This window comes from Nuphar pumila, chromosome 5 (assembly GCF_984573655.1).
Source record: "Nuphar pumila chromosome 5, dmNupPumi1.hap1.1, whole genome shotgun sequence".
NCBI classification, from domain to species: Eukaryota; Viridiplantae; Streptophyta; class Magnoliopsida; order Nymphaeales; family Nymphaeaceae; genus Nuphar; species Nuphar pumila.
The window spans coordinates 63,622,167-63,637,037 of NC_143253.1; the positions used below are offsets into that span (position 1 = coordinate 63,622,167).

General features: G+C 34.4%; 1 protein-coding gene across 2 annotated transcripts; it reads right to left on the reverse strand.

Moving 5' to 3' along the window:
* Positions 1-990: 990 nt before the first annotated feature.
* Positions 991-6,370, reverse strand: LOC149837708 (protein transport protein Sec61 subunit gamma-like). Of its 2 annotated transcripts, none has more exons than XM_090007468.1 (3): positions 6,224-6,370; positions 5,996-6,111; positions 991-1,214 (listed from the first exon to the last, which is right to left on the reverse strand). In XM_090007468.1, the coding sequence occupies exons 1-2, from the start codon at positions 6,315-6,317 to the stop codon at positions 5,996-5,998; spliced, it is 210 nt and encodes a 69-aa protein (XP_089863594.1). In that variant the 5' UTR covers positions 6,318-6,370; the 3' UTR covers positions 991-1,214. The 2 variants fall into 2 exon arrangements, with proteins under 2 accessions (XP_089863594.1, XP_089863596.1); XM_090007470.1 differs by having other exon boundaries at positions 5,965-6,111.
* Between the last annotated feature and the right edge of the window lie 8,501 nt (positions 6,371-14,871).

A 14,871-nucleotide genomic window follows, 5' to 3' on the forward strand; every position in this document is an offset into this window, starting at 1 on the left:
TTTTTTCTCTCGTTTCTGTGCTTGCTAACACTTTTTTGACTCTTCTCCTGCAACTTGGATTCTGGGCCTTCAACGCATCCATGGAGTTCTGCTCCTTGCTTTGCACTTCCTTGGTTGGACGGCTGGGAAAATGATGGGTCATGCTTCTCGTATGTTGCTTGTCGTAGCCATCCGATCTCATCTGTTGGCTTCATTGAACTGGAGCTTGTCCTATTTCCTCTGTCCAATTCACAGCTCAACTGATTAAAAAGAAAAAAAAGAAGTCAATAATGGGCAAGATGAAAAAATAATTTCTTGGAAATTTTATGCACCGGTCGGTTTTGGGTTATGCATGGCTTTGGGTTATGAGCATGGGGTTTGTCATAATGTCTTTGCCTGATAACCAATGAGGTTTGCCTTAATTTTTATTCATTATGACTAAGCCATTAAACATCAGTTGGTTGCTCGAAATCCAGACTTACCTATATGCTTAATCCTGTATTGTATTTCCAAGGATGGTTATCAATTAATCTGGAAGGATAAAGCTCCAGATTGGCATGGCCTGAGATAGCACCACCACCCTTCCTCCCCTGTTTGCTCATCTCCTTTCTTTATTTCTTCATTCTTAGATGGATTCCGATGAGTTTTCGGCATGATGGTCGATTTGATTCTATAGTTTTTCTTCTTAATTTTCGCAATTTCGGGTAAAAATGACGTTAAAGCTCTAGTTTAGACCAATGTAGAGGGAAGCTTTAGGTTCAAACTCTGGTTTCTCAAAGTTTCACTATGAGGATTTGGAACTTAATTGATCTTGTGAGGACACAATTTATTTTATACCATCATTTATTAGTAGTTTTTATTTAAATTTTTTATTATTTTATTAATATTATATATTTTATTATTTTGATATGAAGCTTACGCTTCAACGCCTCGAGGCTTACGCCTCGCTTCGCCTCATCCCATTTAACAACCTTGGCCTGGATCAAAACAGAGGAATATCAAGAACTGAGCTAAGATGAATCCTTGGCCTCCATTTATCTTTAGAATGTTTCAAATCTAAGATTACAAAAAGATTTGACGTCATATAGGAAAAAGAAAAATCTGAGAACATAAAGCTCTTAGAATTGAATTTAATAATTGTGATGAGCAATCAATTAAGAAGCATTCACGTTCCATGTCTTCTACATTTTCTTCTACCAGACTAAAAGCAAATGCATCCACTCCGTACTTTGTACCTGTCATGATATTTGAAGTAGTTTAGTCGGCAATTCAAATCATAAACATGCACATTTGCTGTAAGTTGAAAAACTTGCAGTAAAGCAAAGTGGAGCAGATCTTTTACCTGAGCTGCATCAGATCATTTCTCATGTAAACTTAAAAAAGGTTTATATTCTACCAGGAAAAATAAAAGCGGCATAATGAAGAGACAATAAGAGATTTAGCATGACAATCAAAACAGATGCCTCTTACTGCCAATAATTAATTGCATGATATCCAAAAGTACATGCTTTTCTTTATTTTCCATTCATCAATCTGGGAAGTTTAACCCATCAGTTGACCTGTACCAAATTATGCAATTGCAGATCTCAAGGGTAGGAGAAGCCAATCGAAAGGCTCATCCTTCCAAATGAAAATCCTCCCCCAATACCAAACACAAGCTATCGGATTTTTATGCATAGCAGCATATGTTTATGGAAGTTAGGAGTATTTGTTACTCTACCACCATCACCACTGCTGGTAGCATTATTTCCACATTTCCATTCATGTAGGAAGAGAACAATGATACTCTTCATCAACAACCGAATATTACACGGGGATGAAGAAAAAAATAGCCAAACATGTTCCACACCCCAAAAGAAAACAAGTTTATCATACACAGACTTCATAACATGGTGCATATGCATAAATTGTCACCCTTTTTTTTTGTTTAGTTACTAAAAATGAAAGCTGGTTTGATACATTCAATTAGATCCAATTGCATGCACATGCATACACATCAGGAGTCACCTACAAGATTAGAGTCATGCATGAAACGTGTACATAGCCTTGATAACGAATTCCATACACTAACATCATTGCATTTTCCTGTTAAGGTTAGTTTTTAAAGTGGAAATTGATTTAGACCATTCATACATGGATCTTAGTTTAGATTCACATTCATCCAATTGCATGTACATGCACGTATGTTGAGAATTATCTACAGTATTAGAATTAAACATAATGGACATTTGGTCCCATTTTTTCTCATTCAATCAATTAGTATCAACTATCAAGAGCTTTTTATGAGTTACATCCACATTAGCACAAGCACTGTGGGTAAATTAACAGAATTTTTCTTGTTTCATATGTCACTCTTTGTAACCTATGGCTTTATGGCCTTAATTCTCATCTGTTAAAATTTGGATGCCTAAGAATAGGTGACTTCTATTAGAGCTTAATCTACCCTATCCAGTGTTATCAAAAACGCGCCTTGAGGCGCAAAAGGCGCACCTCGACTTGAGGCGCGGCCCTCTGTGCCTCAAGGCGCAAAAAAAAATTACAAAAATATTTCTGAGACATGATCAACAAGATTTTTGTAGGTTAATCTCATATATTTTTCAGTTATTTCAGTTATGTAATCAGTTTCTTAGTATGTTACTATATTTTAACTTTTGTTGGTTAATCTCGAATATTTTTTAGTTATTTCAGTTATGTAATTAGTTTTTTAATATATTTTAACTTTTGTTTGTTAATCTCATATATTTTCCAGTTATGTAATCAGTTTTTTAGTTACTTTTATATGTTAATCTCATATTTTTTAGAATAATCTCATATATTTTAACTTTTGTAGGTTAATCTCATATATTTTCCAGTTATATAATCGGTTTCTTAGTATATTTTATCTTTTGTTGGTTAATCTCATATATTTTCCAGTTATGTAATCATTTTTTTAGTTACTTTTATATGTTAATCTCATATTTTTTACAATAATCTCATATATTTTAACTTTTGTATGTTAATCTCATATATTTTCCAGTTATTTCAGTTATGTAATCAGTTTTTTAGCATATTTTAACTTTTGTTGGTTAATCTCATATATTTTCCAGTTATGTAATCAGTTTTTTAGTTACTTTTATATGTTAATCTCATATTTTTTAGAATAATCTCATATATTTTAAATTTTGTTGGTTAATCTCATATATTTTTCAGTTATGTAATCGGTTTCTTAGTATATTTTATCTTTTGTTGGTTAATCTCATATATTTTCCAGTTATGTAATCATTTTTTTAGTTACTTTTACATGTTAATCTCATATTTTTTAGAATAATCTCATATATTTTAACTTTTGTAGGTTAATCTCATATATTTTCCAGTTATTTCAGTTATGTAATCAGTTTCTTAGTATATTTTAACTTTTTTTGGTTAATCTCATATATTTTCCAGTTATGTAATCAGTTTTTAGTTACTTTTATATGTTAATCTCATATTTTTTAGTACTTATTTGAGATTTTCTATTTCTTATTGGTTGTTATTTCATCAATAAAGCATTTCTTTATTTATTTATATTTTTAGATATTTTTTATAATTTGTTTATAATTTTTTTAAAGTTTTTTAAAAAAATATTTGAGGCTTACGCTTTACGCCTCGAGGCTTACGCCTCGCCTCGGTTTTTGGTGGAGCGCCTCGCTACGCCTCAACGCTTTTCACAACACTGACCCTATCTATTTAATCTAGCTTTAACCTACCTGTGATAAGGACTGAGATGATCTATCTCAATTGGAACCTAGAATCGGTTATAAAATCCTTCTTAAGCACTAAGGGGCTGTTTCATTATCTGGAGAAAATGTCAGATTGGAGAAAGATTGTCTGCAATTAGCAGCCCGAGCAATTTTCCATATTGTAACAAAGATGGACAATTTTTTTTATGGTGAAAATTAACCAAAAAAGATTATTTTCACTGGATAAAAACAGTCGGACCTCATTAGCTCTGACAAATATTTCTATACAAAATTGTCTAAATCCAGCAATATCCTTGCTTTTGCTTCCAATAGGATCATCCATTTTGCCTGTGAGAGACGACCAACAACAGGGGACTGCCACTGTCGCATCTTGTTCGCAAGTGGCCACCACCACAGCCAACTCACTTTATCTGCAAAAACCACCATCAACTCACTCTTTGGTTATTAGCTGAGGAGGTGGAGTTGTTCAAAGTGGTCATTCTTGTGGGGCTATGTAACATGGGTGCTGGGTACTCCTACATACAGGTCAACCAGGTTTTGAACTGAACTTTGACCCATTTTGCCATCTTATGATCCAATCAGTGTGTAGTTTATGCTTGACATCAAAAGTTCACATTGTTAAATATACATTGTCGATCATTATTTTCCAGTTAACTTTATACCTTGTCATCTTATGATCATTATTTGTTATTACATTCTGCCCCAACACACCTCAACAAAATGGTGCTGCTAAAAGAAAAAATAGATCTTTGGTTGAGGCAGTAAATACAAGTTTGTGTCAACGTAGTCTTCTTCTAAAGGTTTCATTTCAGTGCTTAAGAATCAGATTGAGGTGATTTCTGATCTACTGGATCATAATATCTTTAACTATATTCTATTTTTTTATGAGAAAAATGGATGAATCTGACTGACAAAATTACTATCAGATATGTATAGAATTTTTTCACACTTCCCCAGTGATAGGCTTCAAGCTTGAGAACCCTCAGTTCACCTCCATATTAACATCAAATCAAGCACAACTAGAAGAACACAAGAATTAAGCAGTGTTTTTTGTTGGCAAATCGCTAGGTTTATGAACAATACCCCATCATAAATCACATATCTATCCCACCGAATCTAGTCTATCATAGTAGAACTTAAACTATCAAAACAGACCACCACATTATTCGTGAGAAGGTTATGGAGTATGGACAAAGATTCAATCGATGATATCTTAAGTGAACACCAACTTGCTTGCATATTCACAACCTCGCAATTTCCTGTCATCAGATCCTTGAAAAAGAAATTGGCATTATAGAATTTCAGGCTAGTTTTTCTTTTTTTAGGGAATGAATTTCAGGTGAGGTATTAAGAATTCAATTTAGTGGCATACTTGTGAGGTTAAAAATTAACATCTCATTATTTATATTCTAGGTACCATTGCAAAACAATATTGTGTATACAGAAAATAACGAAATGCCTAATGCATTAGAAGAACACCTGTCGTTAAAGTTGACTAGGACAGAGGACTAGGTTCACTGCATGGTTTATCTTTTCACCGCTAATAATCTTCCCATTGCCTGTTCTATTTCACCAAACACCCAATTGGCTGAATCTTCAAATCAAGCTTTGGACAACTTCACATATGTGATCATCCCTCTTTAAGCCAATGCATGTCTAGGTAAATATTTTATCACCATCTATGCTGGAAAGCAGAGGCTCAATCCTACCTTCTGTTACTCGATATTTGACTGTGACTAAATTCTAAAGAAGGATTTGTTCCAGAGACAAGTTTTAATCTCTATTGGAAGGTTGATTTCAAGATCCCAACTGGGTCTAATGTTTGAAAGTTTTTTGTTTAAAATTTATCGAAATTCTAGCTTCTGTTAAATGGTACAAAAAATGGAAATTCGAATTCTCGAAATTCAGCAAAATGTAAACAATAAATATCACCAAAGAAAAGAAAAGGGAACTACATTAACAAAATTTTGCAATAAAAATCGACGGAAACTCTTGTAAAATCCAAATTTCCATCCAAAAAATAGATGGTTTCAAAACTTAACAAAGAGATCCGCAGAATTGATTGGAGTGCAACTTTTTTATGACTCACTTTCAACTATACCAACTAAAGAACACACAGAACATGTTTCCATCGGCTTGAAAAATGCAATTTAGTGTGTTCAATTTTGAATTCACACAAGAATCAAGATAATAGATTAATCTACTCTACGCATCGATCATGTTCAGGAAAAAGACGAAAATACAGCACAAGTAAGAAAGAGATGACCGGATCTACGAAGCCGCTCGGGTGCGCCTACCTAACCGGATCCGACAATGATGTTGTTGATAGGAATGAAGATCAGCTTGACGAAGAAGCCCACGAATCCCATCACTACGAAGCCGATAGCCGTCCGGAACGCGACTTTCGTGAATTCTGAATCAGATCGAGAGGAATTCAACATCAATCAAGAAGAAAGAAAGGAAAAAACCGAGAAATCGACGGGTTCCGGGAGCGAAAGGCTAGGGGTTTTGCAGGAAAATCGAACCTTTCCGGTCAGGCTTGTGGCATCTCTTGACGAGGCGAACGCTGTCCTTTGCGAATTCCCTCAGCGGGTCGACGACGGAATCCAGGGCGTCCATTTTCCGGCGACGGAGAAAAACCCTAAAGAACTCTGCTGAGATATCAGATCCAGCAGGACAAAGCCACGGAGAACAAGGGGGAAAAGGAGAAAAATAAAATAAATTGAAAAAATGCCCAATACAGACCCACTCTTTAAGATATATTCTAAAACCTGGCTGATATTTTAAAGAAGACGTCTTAAGATTCTTTGTTCCTTTTCTACTTTCTAAAATATTAGCCACTTAGTTGGGGTTAGGGTTGTCAACGGGTCTGGGTTACCCGGACCAAACCTATATGGTTCGGGTATGGTGACAAATAAGAAGACCCGATTAAGACCCGGGTCCAGACCCGAAGGTCCAATTAATACATAAACTTGGGTATAGTTTGTGAAATTTTATACCAGACCCGGACCCGACCCTAGCTAGTTCTGATTAAGACCCGCAATTTTTCAATGTAAAAATGATAAAACATATTATTTTACCGGGTCTGGTTCATGTAGTTCTTATCAGATCCGAGTATGGTTTCTCTTATAGTATACCCGATTAGACTCGGGTATGAACCTGATACCACCCAAAAAACTGGTCCAAGTCTGGTTCCACCTGGGTCCGAACCAAACCCGACCCATTGACACCCCTAGCAGGGGCGCAAATGGGTCAGATTCAGGATGGATCTTGCTAGATCCGAATTCAAATCTGAAATATCAGCATCCGAGGAGGTTAGATTGCATTTGAATCCAAAGTCCATGTGGTAATACTGGATCTAGAAAAAAATAGAACAAAACAAGTTTTTTACATGTAAAAAATGCATTCAGTTCAGATTTTGATTCGGATCAACTCCAGATCCAAAATAAAATGCTGATCTGAATCCGACCCAAATCTGAAAGTGATCCGATTGAACAGATACGTATCTGATCCGAATCCACATTCAGATTTTACTTAAAGAATCCATATCTGAAAATATATGTCCGACTCGGATTGGATATCCGATCCATTTGCAGCCTTACCGCGTAGGCGCTTCATTAAAAAAATGAAAACGTCTTTAGTAGTAAATGGGCAATTTAATAAATATATTATATAACCCTTGGTTAACTTGAGTTAATTAGATTTTTTGGTGTTCATATATGTTTGCTACAGATGCAATCGGCTTAGCAAACAGTTTTTTTTTTTCTTTTGTTTTTTTTTTACTGCATCTGACAATGCAAATGTGATCTACATGATTTTATTAGTTGGGACTGGCTTTTGTTTTGCCCGAATCAGGCCTATAAACAGGTTTTTTTAGTGATAAAAAATCAACGGCTATGAATGCATCATTTTTTCTAACCGTTAAAAACATGTTTTCTGTCAAAAAAAAACATGGTCCAAGGGTCAATTACTATTAAATCAACTATGTTGAACATCTATGAGATTAGATTGAGTCAAAACAAGTCAAGTCATGAGATTCTAACTCGATTGTAGATCTGCACTTGATGATTGAATGAAGGTAAATTTCATATAAATCGTTGAATCCTCAAACTGAATGTCAGGTAGATGTGATATTCAGTAAAGGATTTTGAACTTAACTTGGCTTGGAGCCTAAATTTTTGAACTTGGGACAATTTTTTTTCCCATTTTCTCAAAAAAGAAGTTCTAAATATCAAATCAATCTACATGATCGAAAGCTCAGCTTATCAAAAGACTCCATGAAATTCAAAATTTCTAATAACAAAACAAATCTACTACTTTATGATCAAATTTCAAACAAACTCTCAATTAGACTTAGCCGACAGCTTGATTTTTTAAACCAATTATATGGAGCAATCTTGTGGGAGCAACTTGATGAGATTTCTCATATTTAGAACCCATGGCAAGCATCTCTGTCAAATCTGTCGTTTTTTTTTTATCACATGGTAGAATGCCATGGAAAGATTGCTAAAAGCAAACAAAAGCATGAAATCATAATATATACACGGGATAGTGTTTGCTACCCTGGTTGGTAAGGAACTACCCCTTAGTAAAAGCCTGTATATTTTTTAATGTTTTTTGGCATATCTAATCCTTATGATGTGATCTATATGTTTGTTTAGTAGAAATCAACTTCTGAATCTGTTTTTTCTGATGTGTAAGTCAAATTCTCTGGAGTTAGAAAATTTTAAGTCTACTATGTTCAAAATTTTTAACCCTCAAAAAATCATATTTTTATATTAAAAAATATGTTTTAGGGGTTGATCCCTACTATTTTGATCATGTTAAACACATTCATAGGGTTAGATTTGGTCAAAACAACTTCCTCTATGAGTTTCAACTAAGAAGTTCCTTCCCTACTAGGGTAGTAAATATTTTCCCTATACATCATTCACTGTTATTGTTACCATATTCGTGTAGGGCTGGTAAACTAACAGAGTAGCTGGTGATTCGGCTATGTTCACGAACTCATTCGTGGTCAGTTCATATAGGTTGAGAGCTGAGCCATGAGCAGCTCGTTTAGCTTAAACAAGTTGAGCCCAAACACAAGGTGTTCAGCTCAGCTCGGCTTGGCTCGATAGTGCTCGTATAGATAAATATATATTTTTATGGATAATATATAATACATAATATATATATATATATATATAAAGAAGGATGAATGAAAAATATATACATAAAATCTGGACTATTAAGTGTAATTCATAAGAAGTTATATATATTTTCAAGTATAATTATATAAAAATGTATATACTATGTATAAATAACATGGAATGTTTTTACACGAGTCAGCTTGTGTTTAGCTTGTCTCATTAAGGAACGAGCCAAACTCAAACTTGGCTTGGCTAAACATGAACACAAGCGGAGCCACAAGTTCAATCCACTTTTAAATGAGCCGAGCCCGAACATGCCCAGTTCGGTTCGTTCGGCTCTTTTACCAGCTCTATATGTGTGCTTAGCCAAAAGAAAAGAAAAAAGAACATTAAAGTTGGTTTGCAGATGTCATGCTTCTCAAATGAGATCGCAATATATTTCCAAAGGGGTTTGGCATAGTGGGATGAGGCCTAAGCCATTAGGCAGGTAGTCTTGGTTCAAATCTAATGGGGGTGTCATTCTTTGTGCAAGCAGAAGCACGGTGATTTCCTGAGGGCAAGGGGTAAGCTCACCGAGTTTTATGCTGTGAGGCCAATGATCGTAAGTATGACAGGCATAGCCAGTGCAATTAAGTCTCTAATCCTTGTGGCGGTTTATCTGTATCAATAAAAAAAAAATATCACAATATTCTTTTTCTTAATGCTGGCCTGGCCAGCTTTCATGTGGGAACGAGATTGGGTGTAGTTGACTATGGTATTGACTTGTTGAAAGAAAAAAAAGTTGATGTTACTAGTCCGTACATTGATTCTTAGTGAAAAAGAAAAAACACGTTTACTTTCAAAAGGGATTCGCCGTATCTACCAAAATTTTGGTAGTCTACAAATCCACACACTACTGTCGAATGGACAATGTCTATCATTCATTTAAAAAAATCACTTGTGAGGGATATGAAATCCTTGGTTTTCTTGTCCCTAACACCCTTCCCTTTCCTTTTCCCTCACAAGTCATATGAATCGGATTTTATCTGCTATACAATTGAATTTGATTCCATTTAGTTGTATTTGATAAGCTAAAATCATATCTGATTTTAGTCGACTAATAACTATTCCATACGACTAATATAGTCATTTTCTAAAACTTTTAAAAGGTGCATCTTTTCAGTTTTTCAAACAATTTAACCGTTCAAAATTGACTGTTTTAACATCCATTCGTAAGTAAAAATGAAAAGAACAAAAAAGAAAAGAAATAAAAAGAATAAAAGGAAAATAAAAAGGAAAAATTACATACATATTCTTAAGGAGAATATGTGTAAAATGATGAATATACCCTTACAACAAAGATGAAATAAATATTATATATATATAATAGGTAGATATATATACATATTATATATATATGTATATGTATTACCTTATATATATAATATATATTAGATTACATGATTTGATTACATAATTTAACACCCTCCTCAAACTTAGGGCAGGATGACTGAAAGTTTGTCAAGGAGAAAGTTGAATCGCGAAGCACACAACGCTTTGGTGAAGAAATCTGTCAACTGATATTCTGAAGTGACATATGAAAGATCAATGACTCCTTTCAGGTAGGCTTCTCAAACATAGTAACAGTTCATCTCAATGTGCTTAGTCCGCTCATGAAAGGTATGGTTTTTGACAATATAAATTGCACTCTTGTTGTCACATCATAGCTTAGTGGGTCCTTCTAATGTGATCCTCATGTCATCTAGTAGTTGATGAATCCATACGATTTTCATGGTAGTAGTTGTCATGACACGATATTCAGCTTCAGTAAAAGATAGAGACACTTTCTGTTGTTTCTTGCATCTCTATAAGATCAGTAAATCTCCTAAAAACATAAAAAAAACTAGTGGTGGAGTGACGGTTATTTGGGTTGCCTTCCCAGTTAGAGTCAGTATAAATAATTAAATTTAATTTAGAAGAAGATGATAAGAATACTCCCTTATTTAGTGTACCCTTTATGTATCTTACGACCCGCAAGATGACACTCATGTGAACCGATGTTGGTGCATGTTGAAATTGACTTGCAGTATGAACTGCATGAGAAATATATGATCTAGTAATATTTAGATACATCAATGATCCCAAAAGTTGTCTGTAAGGGGTGGGATCAGAAAGAGGAATATCATCATCAATCTTCATTTTGGCTCCTACTATAGCAGGAGTTTCACAACCTTATCATCCGTAATACCTGACCTGTCAATAATCTCATAGGCAAGCTTAGTTTGAGATAAAAAATACCCTCTATGAGAGTAAGCTACTTCAATACCCAAAAAATAAGTTAGAAATCTCAAATCAAACATTTTAAATTTATCCTTTAAAATTGTTTGTATGCTTTTAACCCCCTTAGAATCACTTCCGATTATAAGCATATCATTCACATATAAGAGCAGAATGACAATCTCTGCATTGGTTTTTCTAACAAATAAGATAGTGTCAGTGAAACAGGATGAAAAATCATTTTCTAACATTACGGAGTTAAACCTATCATATCAAGCCTTGGGGGCTTGTTTTAAACCATAAAGTGTTTTTCGAAGGCGAAGCACTTTCCCTTTGAGAGTCTTCATTCTAAGTGGAGCATCTATATATACCTCTTCATTCAGATCACCATTTAGGAAAGCGTTTTTAACATTCATTTGATAGATGTTTCACTTATTGATGGAGGCATTGGTGATGAGACATTGGACAATGACCATTCGAGTCACATAAGCAAAAGTTTCTTCATAGCCAATTCCATATTCTTGACTATATTCATTTGCAACTAAACGAGCCTTATATCTCTCAAGGGATCCATCGCTCTTAGTTTTTACCTTAAATACCCATCTACATCCTATAGCTTTCTTACCCTTAGGGAGATCTTGGAACTCCCAAGTTTTGACTCTTCTTAAAGCACCAAGTTCATTCTTTATAACTTCTACCCATTTAGAATATTTTTGTGCTTCCTCAAAAATTCTAAGTTCTACGTAAGAATGAATGGCACTAAGGAAGGACCTATATTTAGGTGAAAAAGAGTCATATGAGATAAACCTAGAGGGAGCTTTCCTAGGTCTTTCGGTTCTTCGCAGGTTCTTTTCTCTAGGAGAAACAGACCTATTGGTGTCATCATATCTTTCAAGAGCACTTTTGAAGGTGTTTTTATCTCTATGAACATAGGTGATGGGATCTCTAGATAATCCTTCATCGATATGTTGATGTGGCGGGGAAAGCAGAGGGGTGACAGTTTTCTTGATTTCATTATCACTTGAATCATTTTGAGTTGACTCATCATCACTTGTATCATTATCTTTAGTCAACAATTCAAACAGAAAGGAATAATCTACATCTTCATTATGAGTTTTAATACTTTCAAAACCACTAAGATTTTTCAAAAAACTCACATTTATGGATACATATAATTTGTCATTTTTAATATCATAACACCTAAAACCCTTCTGGGTTTCCGAATAACCAAGAAAGGCACAAAGAATAGCCTTTGGAGAAAACTTATCATTTTTATCTGTAAGGACAAAACATTTGCAACCAAAAACCCTTAACCTGTCATAGTCAGGTTCCTTCTCGTATAATTTTTTAAAAGGAGAAATTTTGTTTAAATTCTTTGATGAAAGTCTATTTATAAGATAGACTGAAGTAAGGGTTGCCTCTGCCCAGAGGTTTTTTGGAATGTTTTGTGAAATAAGCAGAGTTCGAGCTGTTTCAATAATATGCTTATGCTTTTGTTCGGCTAATTCATTTTGTTGAAGAGTTTTTGGGCAAGATTTTTGATGGAGAATATCACAACTTTCAAGATAACTCTTGAATTCATTTGAGAGGTATTCTTCTCCGGAGTCGGATCTAAGAATTTTTAAGTTTCTATTGAATTGATTTAAAATCATCATATGAAAAGTTTTAAAATTCAAAAAAACTTTATGTTTATGTTTGAGAAAGTATATCCAACAATACCTAGTGTAATCATCAACAAAAATCACATAATATGATAACCCTCCTTTAGATATCACAAGAGCCGGACCCCATACATCAGAATGAACGATTTCAAAAGGTTTTGTTGTAAACATGGATCTTTAATAAAAGGGTAAACTTTTTATTTTCCCAAAAATACATTCATTACATACAAAATCTCCTTTACAGAGGTGTTTAACAAAAGGTAGATATGAAATTTTAACAATGTTGGGATGTCCAAGTCTCTTATTTCATACATTAATATCCTTATTTTGGACAACATTACAAAATTGATTCTTGGGAACTTGGAGAGAGTCAACATAGTAGAGATCTCCTCTCCTAGAGCCTTCCTCAATCAACCTCCCGGATCGACGATCCTGTATCCAATATTTATCAAAAGAGAATTTTATATCGCAATCATGGTCCGAGAGTTGAGAAACTGAAAGCAAATTCAAATTTAGTTTTGGTATGAATCTAATTTTTGAAATAAAAAAATCTTGTTTTTCAAAATTGCTTATTCCTTTAATTTCAAGAGATGTTTGATCTGCCATTGAGACAAAAGATGGAAAAGAGTTTTTAGAGTATTCGGAAAGAGAACAAGCACTTGGGGTCATATAAAATGATGCCTCGGAATCTAAAAGTCAAGATATCTTACTGAGGGGTGAAGAGGTTGTCATAGCAACTCCGAAAGTTCCTTCCTTGAGAAGTGGTTGAAGAGCTTCCATAATTTGTTGTAGATAGAGAGACTCATTGGAAGAAGATGGTCATTCTTCCGGTTGAGATGCGGTAGTCATTGCAAGCAATTTCTTTCATTTTGGGCAAATAGGTTTGATATGACCCGATTTTTTACAAAAATGACAAGTTAGTTTGCTAGTCTCTTTTTCTATTTTGCCCATTGCCTCCTTGATTTTGATTCTTGAAGTGAGGAGGTTTGTAAGTCCTTTCATTGTTACTCGGTCTTGAAACAACATTCACTCCTTCACATTCTTCTTGAATAGAAGTAACAAGGATGTTAGGTTTGTTCTTACTAATACCCATACAGGTTTCTTCCCCACTCAATTTAGTGATAACATCTTCAATGGAGAGAGACATGAAAGAAGAAAGAAGAGAGGACCAAATTTGTTCAAATTTGGGTCTAAGGCCATTTAGGAAGTTAAAAAGTTGATCTTCTTCAAGTTGCTTGTGTCTAAGATCGATAGATTCACCACTCCATTTGAGTTCAAGCATAGCAACCTCGTCCCAAATGGAAGACAATTTGGCAAAGTATTCCCAAATAGTTATCGCATTTTGTTGTAGGGTTAATGCCCTCTTTTGAAGGTAGTACTTGTGGGATAAATCTTTTGATGCATACATTTTTTCAAGATATAGCCAAGCTTCGAAAGCTTTCTTGAATTTGATGATGTTGGCATTGATCTTAGTTTCAACGGATGAGAAGAACCACAATAAGATTTTAAAGTTTTTCATTTCCCATTCGTCATGTTTCTTTGAATAATCTTCAAGCGCTTTTTGTCTTTCTTCTCCTTCAAGAATCTTTATATCTCTTTTTCTATAATGGTAATTTTTGGTTCAGGTTCTGGTATCGAACCTTGAACATGCCCCCAAAGCCCCTTCCCTTTAATATGGGCTTCCATATTACCGGCCCAAACATAATAGTTTAAACCATTAAGTTTAAACCCGAGGGAGAAGTGAGAGTCTTTTTCGCCTATTAGAGATGATAGAAATAAGAAGAAACACGTACCTCAATAGATTTTGAAGTCTCTCTTGACAAAGAAGACTTTTAAAATATTGCCCGAAAGAAATGGTCCACTCCAATCTCCAATGGCTTAAAGGCACATTTTTTTAGGCACCCAAGAATGTGTAAAATGCATGATCTTTCTTCCTTAAACCAAGCTCTAATACCATGTAAAAGTATCTTCAACAAGATACTCTAATCAATACCCAATGTTCTTGATGAAAGACAAGTGCACACATGCACAATAAGAACACAAAGAACCCTTGTGCACAAAAGCACAAACCAAACAATCTCACAAATGCACTACAAAAAAATGAATAAAAGCTTTATTGAATGC

Excerpts from the sequence above, each read along its gene's own strand:
- LOC149837708 (XM_090007468.1), bottom strand. The coding sequence starts at position 6,317 with ATGGACGCCCTGGATTCCGTCGTCGACCCGCTGAGGGAATTCGCAAAG. Across the intron at positions 6,112-6,223 it reads CCACAAGCCTGACCGGAAAG|AATTCACGAAAGTCGCGTTC; the intron begins GTTCGATTTTCC and ends GATCTGATTCAG.